The sequence below is a fragment of the Trichoplusia ni genome, chromosome 18, assembly GCF_003590095.1.
Source record: "Trichoplusia ni isolate ovarian cell line Hi5 chromosome 18, tn1, whole genome shotgun sequence".
In the NCBI taxonomy this organism is placed as follows: domain Eukaryota; kingdom Metazoa; phylum Arthropoda; class Insecta; order Lepidoptera; family Noctuidae; genus Trichoplusia; species Trichoplusia ni.
Window position 1 is genome coordinate 3,936,932 of NC_039495.1, and position 14,750 is coordinate 3,951,681.

General features: G+C 35.7%; 1 protein-coding gene across 1 annotated transcript in view; it reads left to right on the plus strand.

The window, feature by feature from the left end:
• The first annotated feature begins 2,086 nt into the window (after positions 1 to 2,086).
• Positions 2,087 to 14,750, plus strand: part of LOC113503219 (bicaudal D-related protein homolog) — a 128,399-nt gene continuing 115,735 nt past the window's right edge. The window contains exon 1 of the mRNA XM_026885111.1: positions 2,087 to 2,811. Within this exon, the coding sequence (XP_026740912.1) occupies positions 2,371 to 2,811 (441 nt within the window). The 5' untranslated portion in view covers positions 2,087 to 2,370. The remainder of the gene's footprint in view (positions 2,812 to 14,750) is intronic.

Sequence of the window (14,750 nt, forward strand, 5' to 3'; positions counted from 1 at the left end):
TCGTTCCAAGAAGGTTTTATCCCGGTGAGTTCCCTGATGTCCGGGGGCTCGGAATAACAGAAGGGAGCACAAAACTTTTGGATCTGGATGCTATCCATATATTTTTGTTTAATTTTAGGACAACTAATAGAAACATTTTCAATTACGCCAATCAGGTTAACCGCGTCGGATTAAGGGTTGTTTTCTGTTATTTTTTTTTGCTAAACTATAAAAAAATCACAAAGGTAATTTGAGTACCTACAGACATTGGAGTAGTGGCAGCATTTTTTGCCTTAGACCTATGTACGCCCAGTAGTTTGGTGCATTTCAATTTATTCTATTGCTTTCTATTCCTTTTAGATACGATTGATTGGATGATATACTGCATATAATGTTTCTTTTACCAGAAATCCTTTAATTATACGGAAACTCAAGTAATGCAGCAAAATGATTGTACTTCAGTAAAATGTCTTTCTAACTAGAATATATAATGATCTATCGATAAAAACGCAGTGTTTTATTTCCCACGCGACGAGGAAATCCTACTTCACGACGATTTCCTACGTTTAAAGGTTTACTTAGAATTAATATATAAGCGTTTTGATTCTTGGATTTATTAAAAATCTTTGAACCCAAAAAGTCTGAAGACCGTGAATTTTTCGAGATTTTTTATGAATAAATAAATAATATATTTGGACAAATAATATAGGACAGCATTCACACAACAGCATCTAGTCTCAAATTAAGCAGAGCTTGTGTTATGAGTACTAGACAACTGATAAACATACTTATATACTTCTAAATACATACATAATATAGATAAATTACACCCAGACACAGAACAAATGATCGTGCTCATCACACAAACATTTGTCCTGGGTGGGAATCGAACCTCCGGTATAGCAGTCAGGGTCACTAACCACTAAACCAACAGGCCAGTCAAAGAGTCAAACACTCTTGAGTCTAAAACTTTATCCCATAAAGTCACAGATCCCGCTGAAAGGTATACTGGTTCCCTTTGTTCTAGGATACGAGTTCTACGGCCGCGAAAAGTTACAAAGCCTTTCCTTTGTAACTTGATCTCCACTACAAAATCAGATATAAGGTGCTATTTTTCTAATAATACTTACTTAATTTCAATGCAAATATTATAGGATCACTATGAGATCACTTCCTGACGTTTAGAAACAATAAAAATAAAAATATTTCGACATTTAAACCACTCTCTTTGTATCACCTTGGTTAAAGTATAGCTGTCCTTGTCTCGCGCGGAGGTTCGGTGTTACCTTTCGGTGGCCGTCTCGCTCTGACGCACGTGTTGATTTGTGCCAAAGATTAGATTATTTGTTTGATTGTAGATGTGATGTTCTGTTTGTTTTTGGAATGCTCTTGCTAAGTGTGACTAAGTATGTTAAACTGGTTACTTACGATTTCCCAATTTTTATTTATTTGATGATCCATATTGTTTTTACTTTTGTGAATCCATATATTTCATTAAAATTCTGTTTTGAATAATGGATTTATATCGGTTTTCTTCTTATCACGCTTACAAATACAATAAATATGATTATATTTGCTTTCATTATTCATTTCTATTTCCGGAACTATTTATTGTATGACATGTGATATCTATGAAAGGCATTTGATAGAGGTATCGTAGGGTTACGCGAATGTTAGACATTGAAATGAAACTACTTTTACGGCCGAAACTTCGGGAACTAAAATCAAAAATTAAACCGCGATAAAATCCGTAAAAATAGTTTAATTTCAAGGCATTAAATACTTTTTTTTTCTAATTAGGAACTCTTATAAGAGCTAAATTCTTCAATAACGTGTTAAGATTAAGGGCAAATAAACATTACCTCTTACTCGAGATAACCGTTACACCGAAACGACACGTTGAAATTGATTAATAAGCTGGAACAACTGAAAAGAATTACTATGTTCAAGCCATTTAAAGATGTGTCTTGCCTGCAATGACTATGAAATGTCATTACGTTACGCGCTCCACTTGTATTGTGCCTATCCCCGCCTCTGCCCGCTCGGCCAGTCTGTGCCGGTGGCGGGCTGTTCTGGCTCGAAGGTTTCGCAGGCAGTCTGTTGTGTCCGCTCCGTTGTCGAGGCAACATCTGTGCCGCGCGCCGCGAGTGTATCGACATAATAGTGCTGTGTTGTGAGTGCCAGTGAACCGGAAATGTTACTATTGTGATACACAACTTGTTATAATGGCATTAAAAAAGGATTTCGACATAAACAAGAACATATTCAAAATAAAACTCCCTAAAACTGTGAAGTTCCAACAGGCTATCGACAAGATATTCAAAAAGAACAACTACACCAAAATAGTGCAAAGTTAGGTACACTAATTGTTGTATAGACTCGTCAGGATAAATGGCCGGTGAATTTAGTGCACATATTAGTAGAAGTAGTACACACAACACTAGAGCCGAGCCGCCGGACCGTAACAAGTCGCCGAACTTTATAACTGACGAAACTGAGTTTGTGGGGAAAGGAAACATTCGGACGTCCACACCGATCAGCAAGCACAGGAGGAGCAGGAGCAAGAGCGGGACTAGGAACGCGATACCACTGAGCTTGTCAGACGAACACTTTTATGAGGATTTAGAGGCGTACGTCAGAGAAATGTCGGCGACGAGGCAGGCTGGCGCAGCCATGGAGGCGGGGCAGGAGCAGGACTTGTGGTCACAGCTGCAGCAGAAGGAGTCCGACCTCCTGCTGGCCGCCGAGCTCGGGAAGGCGCTGTTGGACAAGAACGAGGAGCTCAAGAAAGAACAAGAGCGCGTGACGGAAGAGTACTCGAAAAAACTAGAGGTGAGCCAATCAATTTCACTGTTTGTTACCTATTCAAACACGCGATGTTCAGTATTTTAGCTGTTTTTACTTTTTATACAATTGATTTTGAACTTTACTCTGATCGTGATAAGGTTTGATTCGTATCTTATGTTGTGATCGTTCTATTTTTTAGAAAGACTGGTCGGTCTGTGGTTTTAAAATTGTGCAATTTATACTCTTTGTTTATGTCCTTTCTTTGTTATGAAATGTTTGTGCTGTATATTATATATTTTAGGTTTCATTCAATGCTTATTACTTCCTTCAACAAAACAATTAATATTTTATTATGATCGAGTATTCGTTAATTACTTCTTGTTCCTTTAAAGTAGGTGATTTAATATTGTAAAGCAGGTTAAGGCGGTCATGCGTTTTCACGTATTTTTTGTTAGTTTTTGAGGTTGTTGCGTTGTCTTTATAAAACTGTGAGGGAATGGGATGGTTATCTAATTTCAAATAATGAAAGTAGCTAGGTTTGGGATGTTTTTGTCAATATTACATATATACATTGATTTCGAAACTCTAACACTTATACTGGACAATGGGTCATCTTTCATTAAAACATAGGTGTTGTAGATAATTACCTATGTCCTAGTTTTTACGTATTTTACATAACTTGTGCGAACAGTGCCCAGTGCGACAGATCATCATGTAAACAAAAACTACCCTCAGTTGTAGTATTTCGAATATTCTAGGATTTGGGTAAAAATGATCTTTTTTTTTTACTTTAAACCTTAAATTAGCCCCTATTAAGGCTGCGATGATCAGTGATCTTATAAACTATGATAGCTAGAAGCATAGTTATAATTTATAGTTATGTTAATTAAAATAAAAATCGAGGTTAAGCTACGTTTGGTGCGGTCATAAATTTGAATGGTGACCAAATTTTGTTGCTCTATCATATTTGTACGGATCTCTAAGAGTCGCGGATCCGACTCGGACTTGACCAGTTTTATAAACTGTCATAAAAATACTGAATCGAGTATCTTACTTAAATGCAATTATAATTATCAAACCCCATCATATCATAGGTAATGGTTTGTTAAGATCTAATTAGTTAAAGTATTGTTATAATGGCCTAACAATGGTGTAGTTAGATGTTTTAACTAATTGCTTAACCACCTGCAGTTATATTAAACCTTAGAGTTAGTTTCTAGTTTAAATACATTGTAAGTTAATTAATTAATCGCGAATATACTTTAAAATTAGACATCTTTAATGGATTGCCATGACTGAGGCTCCGCTGTCCGTCCGTCCGTCACCAAGCTATGTCTCATGAACGGTGATAGCTGCACAGTTGAATTGTTTACATTTCTTGTTACCGATTTGTTTATCTTTAGTCTTCAACCTAGGGTTCCGTACAAATCCGTGTACGTGACCGTTTTTGTAATTTACAAACATTTTATTGTATTGTATTTTTTCTGTCTTTATATTTGTATGCTGTAATGGCTAAACATGACTGTTACTTTTTTTTTCATTTTAAACCCTGCATGCACACTATGTATGTATACTTATGTTTTAAAAAATAAAAATATCTTTTATCTTTATCTTTATTTGAATAAATTCTTAATTCTCGAATAATATTCAAAGTGCCAAATAATCTTACCTCTGCTTCACTGTACATTCAGAGTCTTTTAAAATAGTTCGATAAAGGGCCAATTAAACTTAACTTCATTTCACTGTACCCAAGTACATTCGAAGTTCGATAAAGTTTATCCTGTTATTCTCTCTAGGAAATATACCTACCATACTACCATTATAACTAAAACACATATTACTCAGTTTTCGTATCAGATAAATGGGAAAGTTAATAAACAGCGATGTAGTATATACTTGCGTAGCGCTATCGATATTAAAACAAGATAACAATATGAGTCACGTAATTAACTCTGTTTCATGAATAATATTTACGCGTTTAAATTAACGTTGTAGAGTTGGTCATAAACTGGTCATGATTTTGAATAATAGTTCAGGAATATATAAAGAAGTGACACACAGCGTGAATTACTCTTAAGATACCATTGATAGACGATGAAACAAAACAAAACGCATTAATGAATTTTATACTTGAGTCCCTGGGGTTTCACAAATTTTGAAGTCACATGTACAAGACACTGGCTGTTATTCCTACATCTTTGTCAGTCATTACAGGTAGTGAGAAGCTTGAAAAGTCTGACAAGGGGTATCGTGTTGCCCAGGTAACTGGGTTGAGGAGGTCAGATACGCTGTCGCTCTTCGTAAAACACTGGTACTCGGCTGAAAGCTGAAACCGGTTAGACTGGAAGCCGACCCCAACATAGTTGGGGAAAAGTAGCCTTTTCCCCAATTAGCCGATGATGATGTACGAGACACCCAGACCCAGAACAAGCATCCGTGGATCGCACAAAATTAAATGATTGTCGGACGCGGGGATCGAACATAGGGTGTTGTGGTGACCTACATTACTCGACTATCTATGCATTTTGTATGTTTTAAATTGTCTACCTCAAATTCATATTATCTACGTGGTATGCGTATACTAGGGTTGGTTTACCGCATTTCTTGTTGAAACTCCCCTAGGGAGTGATGAGCGGTTTCAGTTTGTTTTGTTTTGTATTGAAGGTGAATGATGTGCGAATGTTCTTAGATATGTTCGATAAAAATCTGCCGAACCGCTTAAAATTTGTGTGTTTAAAATGAAGAATAACCAAATCACTAGAAGTATACTCGAGTAGGGACTCTAATGAGAAAGCACTGAAATATAACATCAAGAACATGTTCAGATATTAAAGAAATAGTTGTAGCCCATCTATTCTTGAATAAATATATTGTTACTGCATTACTGCCTGCCATCTTGTCACTTTTCCACATTCCAGTGTCAGTCACATCTGACATAATTATCAATAAGAAGTTGTGATGTTATCTAATCAGCGCCTACTCCGAGATGCTGTTCTCATTCGCCAAGGTGACGCTCACTGTACCACTCTTGATAAAGCGAGATAAAAGATTGGCAACGAAATTTATTATCGTATAGATAATAGTGTAAAGTTTGGTATTGATTGGCTCGTGGAGTGTAGGAAATTGTAGAACGTATCAACTATGGATGATAAATTTTTCACATGAGGATCACACTAATGCTTGAAACGACACGTGGCGTACGTGGCGCCTAGAACCTACACCACTCGGCTACTACTACTGTTTCGTACGTTATATAATAAGGTATTCAAAGAAGGTTTAAAAAAGCTGTTAATATAAAGTTAAGATGCAATAACGTAAGTTATTCTAAGACCCCTCGGTCATTGGAAAACTAATTAACTTTTAAAACTGAACTGTTTTACCCGCGTTTATTCCGACGTTTATCAACATCATCTCAACGTGGTTATTACGATCACTCTTGGACAAAGATTTCTGCGAAGGCTTACGCTACCTACATCAATTCCTTAGCATCGTTAGCTTGTTAGAGGATACATTGTTTTCCTGGCAGTCCACCGTTACGTCCACAATGGCAATTGAATCGCGGGTTCAGCCTTTGCTTTCATGCTTTTCCGGAAAAATATATTCATGAGTCACATTATTGGCATCTAGCCTTTTATCTCACGACTAGCTGTTGCCCGCGACTTCGTTCCCGTGGGTAGAAGAAGATGTAAGTTATGATTTATACCCGTCCTGTTTTTTTTTAACATTTTCCATTGTATCTTCGCTCCTATTAGTCGCAGCGTGATGGTTTATAGCCTAAAGCCTTCCTCGATTAATTGTCTACTCAAAACAAAAAGAATTTTTCAATTTGGACCAGTAGTTCCTGAGATTAGCGCGTTCAAACAAACAAACAAACAAACAAACAAACTCTTCAGGTTTATATATTAGTATAGATTTGCGCATCTAGTATAAGTTTGATAACATTACTCATGTTACAATAAATATTTCACAACACCGTTTTATCTACATAAGTGCATCTGATAACTAAACATTCTTTTGAAGTTATTTTGAAAATGTTTTGTAATTTTTTACGACTTGAGTTGCAGAAAAATGTGTCATTATTTCATTTACTGACTTATACAATAGTAAGTGCTTACATATTACTACTACACTTAGGTACTTATGCAAGAAAGGAACAATATAAAAAAACGGATGATAAGCTACAAATCTTTAAATTCTCCCGATGAGAATACATTATGTATAATCTTATCCAAATGTTAGTCTAACCCCTTTGAGATTTACAAATATTTGATTAAGATACTGCACTACAACATTTGGAACAAACATTTGTCGGTTGGTCCCAATTTGCAATCCTATTTAATCTTGCACACAAGCAGTTGACCTATTTCCAACCACTACCGAAACAAATGAAGAACAAAGAGACTTCTTTCATTAACGAGTAGACAGAGTCTACGACTATTCTCTTTAGCGCCCAACGCCCAGCGCTGAAAATGTAACACTACTCGATAAAAAAGCGTCGCGTTTTAAAAGCACGGACGTTTGAACAAGTACTTGGAAATGCATTTGTTCTATTTGAACGCTTTTTTAACGCGCGTTAAAAAAGCTCCCGTGCGAATCAGGCCTTAGGTGCAGTGCAGACGGCACCCTTTTTATGCGATCAAGTCTGCGGCGCTCAAAAATCTGCCTGACAGGCGTGTGCGTTACTGCATTTAATTACATAGATTCTAATTTCACAGACTAAAAAGTGCGTCACGGATAGTCTGTCGTCTGCGCTGCATCTTATCCTGCAATTAAAACTACAATAGTTTACAAATCTCCTCCACAAGTCACATTCAACACAGATGATGTCGTCTTATGGCGCTACCTGCGGCGCCTGGGCATCCATTGTGCGCCGTGTTTTTTTTAATGTAGACCAAAAGCTGGTGACTTTTGGAGAATGGTTTTGCGGTTATTTTTATGTTCTTTGTTGGGTAGTTAGTGATAATTAACACTTATTTTTTGGGCACCTTTTGTCGTCCTCAGCAGGTTTGAAACTTGGTGGTACATTTTTTTGTTGTTATTGCGTCTTTACTTTTTTAACGAGTAGGATCTTCTGAAAAGAGGTTTTGCTGCAGTCATTACATGGTTATTGTTTGAAAATTCGAATGTAACTGTCATAATACACTACACTTTAATCGTTTTCTTTAGAATTACAATGTTCTATAAATATTTCTAAACTAAAACAGAACTACCATCCTAAAGATTCCATCCTTAAGGCAACATGCAAATAACATAAGACTCTTTATTTGACCCAGATATTGCGTTTATGGCAATGTACAATATTGACCTCCCGAAGGGTTACCGTGTTATCCAATGGTTCGTGAATCTTGTAAAGGTCAGACAAGCAGTCGTTTCACGTAAAATACTGGGTCATTTTGATACCTAATAACAGTCGAAATCGACCACAAAAATGGTATTTTAAACAGGCAAATTAAATAAAGTCATATAGTTCCTTTCTGATCCCTTCAATTTCATAAAAAACAAAATACATTCATTCAAAATAAGGCTACTAAGTATTTTTTGAATGTCAATTTACATTGGACAGTACCTAGATTGGCCCACCCTATTATCCTTATTTTTTGTTACGACTCGACGCTCACGACTTCAAGCATTTATTTATAAAAAAAAGCAATAGTTAAAACAAAAGAAAGAGTTGCTATGAAGTCCACTGTCAACAACTGCAAGGCCCTCAAGAAAATTCGTGGTAGGCACCTATATAACCTTATTTTGCAGATATTAAAAACTATTTGCGTAGCTATCACTTTTAAACTTCATTCATCATTGCCTTGCCTTCGCAGCGGGCCTATTAGCCGACCTCACCCCGTGTCTAAAGCTGGTCATTGTTCACATTATCCAGGTCAATAACTAGTTATCCAGCGTCTAGACACCTATTGTGGTTTAGCCTGAATAGTTTAACTGTGTTAGCTTCTATCATAGTTTTTGAAAGATTAATGAATTTATTACATTTGGTTTTTTCTTTCTCAGTAGCGTTTGGTTTCCAATTTTACTTGAATGTATTTTAGTTAAATAAATTCATAAAAGTACTGTTTTTATGAAAAACTAGTGCTAGAAGGACTATATTTTTCAAAGAGTATTTTCCAAAGTCTTGAATTTTAGCATAAAGTGAACTTTAGGAATTGCGAACGCGGACCTTAACAATTTTACTTTCTTGCTTTATTTTTTTTCATTTTACATCACTTGGGACATAGATTTTCAAAATTGCAAAGCACTCTAAATGCCCGTATCAAAATGTATCTTGGTAACACTGATTTGCAATTGCACGCATATACTCGAGATTGAATTAGTAACGAGACAATTAGTAACTCAAAGTTTAACAAGAATATTTAAAAAGCGTGATTTTATTGGGATTCTTTAAATAACCATACAAAATGCGTGTAAAATAACATCGCCGATAGTTCCGGCAATTTTGGAGGGAAAACCGGCGTGCAAATGTTAATAGTCACAGTTATTTGTTGCGGGTTTGACGCCCGTGTGAGACTCGTGCTTTCATATGATATCCGAGTATGGTCGACTAAATTAGGTTGAGTTGAGTGTAAACTCGGGTAAACAAGGTAAATGGGTTCTTTCAGCCTTATGTTGCAAGAATCCTATATATAACACTATTTATATACACAAAAGGTTACAAACGACCCAGTATTTTTTACATATAAGTGTACTCATTACTCAGCATTTTAAGGTATTACACACGAACCTGTATTTGCCTCCTGTTTAAAAAACAAAAAATCTTAAACTTAATTTCTTGGTTAAAATTGAGGTTAAAACACTAAAGGTTCAAGTTACACCCACACCGCTATGCGTACGAATCAACAAATTTGAACCAGGGAAAGTTTGATGCGTTGTATCTATTGGTAAATCTCCGGAAATAGTGAATCGATTTGATAATTCTTTTACCCACCAAAGGTTATAGGTATTTATAGGTTGTAAAATAACCCAAAGCTATGGGTATGTGTCGGCTAGAAATAAAAATTTAAAATTCACATTTAACTCCTTATGACTGCAGAGGTTAGATGCAACTTTACCAAGGTCGCAACAATTATATTGTTGAGAACCAAAGCTCATATTAATTAGTTAATTAATAATTGCAAAATTGGCAAACGTGATTATACGTTCACGTCTGGTCAAAGTTGATTAATAGAAACATGATTAATTTTAACGTCACGTTTCGTGTCAAAATTTGCTGTGAGTAACTAGGAGATTCAACTTGTGCAAATATGTAAAAGTTAATTAGTATTATAATGAAAATTTAATTAACAAAATATAAATACCTACGAATCCAATATTTTCAGCAATGTACCTGATGTACCTTCTAATAAGATGTTATTAATATCTAAAAAACCTTATTAAAAAGCACACGCAAAATTCTGCATCACAAACTTAACATCTCAACTGGTAATAGTGGCACACATGTGGCGGTCGCTACTCGCCACTTGATATTGACCTGGGGACCGGTCCAACGTGTTCACAAGTCCGATTACATGTGCAAGCCCTTACTTCCTTGAGACGTCCGATCAGGTTTGGACAGCTTCCAAAATGATTTACTGTTATTTTGAACGGTTTTTGTGAAGTGGTAATGTTTGTGCGAAATTTTGCTTGTATTGATTTTGTTTTTAAATGACGTCTAAAAGGAGGAATTTGCCAAATCGTCGCTTTTTTTTTTTTAATTGCGTCTAAAATATTTAATTAAGTTTATCAGTTGTCTGGTTACCATAACACAAGCTCTGCTTAGCTTGGGATCAGATTACCGTGTGTGAGTTGTCCCAGGATATATTATATTATTATTTGGAGTTATAAGTTAGTGGAAAATAGTGTAGAAACAATATTAAACATTTACATAAGAGATCATTGGGCCTTCGTTAACAAAAGCTTGCACTGTCTACGGCTATAGTTTCCAAACGATTGTACCGTAGTTACCGTACGTATAAGTTAAACGTAACGTCTATACCTAATGTTACATATCTCTGACATTTACAATTTATGTGCAGATGTCCAATAATCCAAAAAAAAATCCTTTCTTGGATATAGTTGCTAAAGTATATTAATTCAGACCATAATTAATTCCCCCATCTAAAAAGGACGCTGTTATCTAAGCTATCTGCAACCAACATCCTACGATCAAGAATCAACTCATGCGCAACCATCGCGCAACTCTGCAGGCATTCGAGAGACAATTACGATGAATTACCTCGTATTACCGTAACATGTTTTGTAACAATACAAGATTACCACGGAAGCAAACCATATGATATTACCGGTAAATCCATGGTAAAACTGGTAATTTAGGGCGTTTTTTTGAGGTCGGTATAGCGTGTGGGCTTAAATTATGGCTTTTTTGACCTCCTGGGAGTTCTTGTTTGGGCATGTAAGATAAGTAGATGATAAATTGGCATTTTATCGTTTTGTGGTTGTTATATTTGTGTAATGATCTCATCAGGATGTTTCCGAAAGTTTTTTGACTCATGTCTTGTGGCTTTAGAAGTGTGAGAATGGTTGCGTACTTTTTATTGTGATAATCGTTTATAAGAGCTTTAGTGCTTTTTATTTATTCAAATGTGGAAATGCATTTTGTTAGCAGAAGAGTGTTTGTTTTTGTATTTTTTTTGTGTAAGATGCAGGATATGCAAGAAATAAAAGAAAAAGTGGAACTATCACATCGAAAGGTCAAAAACCCATTACAATAGGATCAAAAGCAAATGCTTAGCAGATTCAGAGCTCTTTAAAAGTGTCGGCAAAGAGTAAAAGAACATAAGAAATTCAAAAATTGTTCTTATTTGACAGGACAATCATCATCATTACAAACAGCCTTGAATAACCCACATCTGGGTATAGGAATCCCTTTGTTTTACCATCCTGTCTTTTGTCTTTCGCATCCATCATATCATCACTTCTTCCACCCATCGCATTCATGGCCTTCCGGTACATCGCTTTACCCTGCAACTGAATTCTATTTATCATTTCCCTTATCAATATTTCCACCATGTTTTGAAACCCAACGTGCTCTTAACAAGGGAATAAAAACTCCAAAAGTTTCTTTGCACCAAGACAATTATGGAGCAAAATTGGCAGTTTTAAAGGCATTGGGTTACAAGTTTTAACAGTAGTGTATTGTGTACGCCGGCTATTGTTTTACATCTCAATGGCTATACAGGGTATTGTTAAGTTTAAAGGTGATAATCTTGTATTCGAGGTATATTTCCCATGGTACCAAAATTTCATTGTAGATTTTTGCTACTTCTACGTTTGCCGCGGTTTCTGGTCATGTATTGGGATATGGCTTTCTGTTTTATTGGATTTGTTAAAAGCCAGTTTGTTAGACCAAGTAGCTACTGCAAATATATTTTTCTTTTTTCAATTTCCAATATTATCAACTTTATCTACATTAATGCCTTTATTTGTACACTAGCAGATTCCCGCGACTTCGTCCGCGTGGTTAGAAGATATAAGTTATGACGCCTTGTGTCACAATATCGCAATTTTCTAACGGAACCCTAATATTTTTGAAATAATATAACTGTTTTTTACGCTACAATTTTTTTCTTTGGCATATTGTTATGTTTTATTCGAAGTGTAATTGACCTGTGTAATTCTACTTCTTATCCTAACTTTAATAATTGATTGAAAATAACACACTGTCTACGTCGACTTTTACATTTAGTTATCACGTAGGACCTACATAGTAAGCTGGGCCCATTATCCTTAAGCCACACGGCCAGCTGTCCAATGCCTCATTACCATACACGTCGCTAATACCGCGGCCCGAATGTAAAACACTGATTCATATTCACCGAATATATCGGCTGGTATTTAGTTGTATAACGATAATAACTGTTACCCGCGACTTTGTCCGCGTGGGTAGAAGATATAAGTTAGGATTTTTTGAAATCGGATTAGTTTTTAGAGTTCACGAAACTTCTGTCCATATTTGTAAGATTTTTCATCACTGCTCGGCTCCTATTAATTATGGTGTGATTATAGATTTTATGTCCTCCTCAATGAAAAAACTATCCAACAATGAAATCTATCTAACATCTAACACCAAGTACTTACCATCCAACACCAAGCATAATCCATAACACCAGGTACTTACCATCCAACACCAAGTACTTACCATCTAACACCAAGTACTTACCATCCAACTCCAAGTACTTACCATCCGACACCAAGTACTTACCATCTAGCACCAAGCACTTACCATCCAACACCAAGTACTTACCATCTAACACCAAGTACTTACCATCTAATGCCAAGTACTTGCCACCAACCACTAGACCAAAAGGCCACTCAAATAATACAATAACTTCGTCACTAATTATTGAAATGATGGAAATAGTAACAAAATTAGACATCTGACAAAAATCTCTTTGTTTTAAACATGACTTCCTCAATTCAGTTTTATTTTAAAGATAGTTAAATCACGAGCGTTCCGTCTCGGCTAAAGAGAGAGCGTTATATTGGGGGCATGGCCTTGCCGAGCATTTTGCCAACCACGGCGCCACTAACGCATTATATTATTACTCTTTTTGTAATTATTGCGGTTTGTTAAGGGTTTCCTCGTAATCTGGAGTTTTGAGGTCTTTAGCGGTGAGAGAATGTTCGAGTAAGAGTTGTTCGTTTTAATGTTTATAACCATCGTTATTAAGGTCTAAGAAAAAATAATAAGAAGAATAGACCTTTGTTTCTTTCAATTCAATTATTTTTTGCTTACCTATCATGTTTCATAGGTGGTCAATTAAGTTAAGTTTACAGCTCAATTTAAATGGACCCTGTTGGGCATAGTAAAATTAGTTTAGTGTGTTATTTCAATAATACTTATTATATCAGCCTATCATCACCACCCACTGCTGGACAGCCTTGTCTAAACCTCGAAATATAAGAAAAGGAAAGTTTATTTTTTTGTGGTAAAACGTTACGTTCAAATAATACCAAATACTTATTATGTATCTTTAGTAAAAACAGTTTAACCCACACGATGCGCAGGCGCCGATTTAATTTAACCTCAACAAAGAACGCAACGCATTCAAGCTTCGTCATTCAGTTTAAAACTTGTTAGGTACAGTTAAAACAACACATAGTTAAGGTACAATAACCCATTAGTGACGTCATATTACAGTTACTAGTAGTTACTACTTATCAGTAAACGACGAGACAAATCATAGTTAATTGAGGGATCTAACTAACTGCTGTCTAGACGAGTTCAAGACTGTGTAATTACAGTTAATAATTGTTTTATCTTATTTAAAGAAGATATTATTTTCTAGTTTCGTTAGATTGTTGGGCTTTTCTTGATATCCTGCTGTTTTTCATCTACGTAGCTTTTGGTTTAAGCTATGCTGCGGCAGCCAATGTAAGGTCTATGAAAATGGATAAGCTTTGGCCGTTATAGGGTTAGGGTTGAATACCGTTTTTGTTTAATTCTACCCTAGTATATTTTTTTGTCTGTATCTTATTTAAGGATCTTTCTCATAATACCAGAACCAAAAGTTAATAATAGAGCGTTTGGCACCCTACTACAGACGTGGTGTGGGTAATATAAATTCCACAATATAATTGTTATACCTATGCATAGTAAACTTTTATATCTTAAAAACAAAACGTCTGCATTACAAAAACCACTTTTATTATAGGAAACGGTTACTTTTAACCATTGCTTTATGCAAAACACCTAAGAATAAAAATCATTTATAAGCCGACCTACTTTTCCACCATTCGCTACCAAATCTCTGCCCTTGGCGTGTCAGATGGTAGTTAATGGTAGTAAATGGTAGTAACTGCTTCAGTTTCTCTATGTAACGGGCGATTAGCTGTGATCCTATTAGTTAGGTAACCGGCTGGTGTAACATGTGCGTTTTACTTCTGTTTACTGTCTTATTAAATGTATTAATGGCTTATGTAATTTTTTTTGTGCGTTTTCCTGATTTATTTTGATACTTAAAATTAATTGTTGAGTA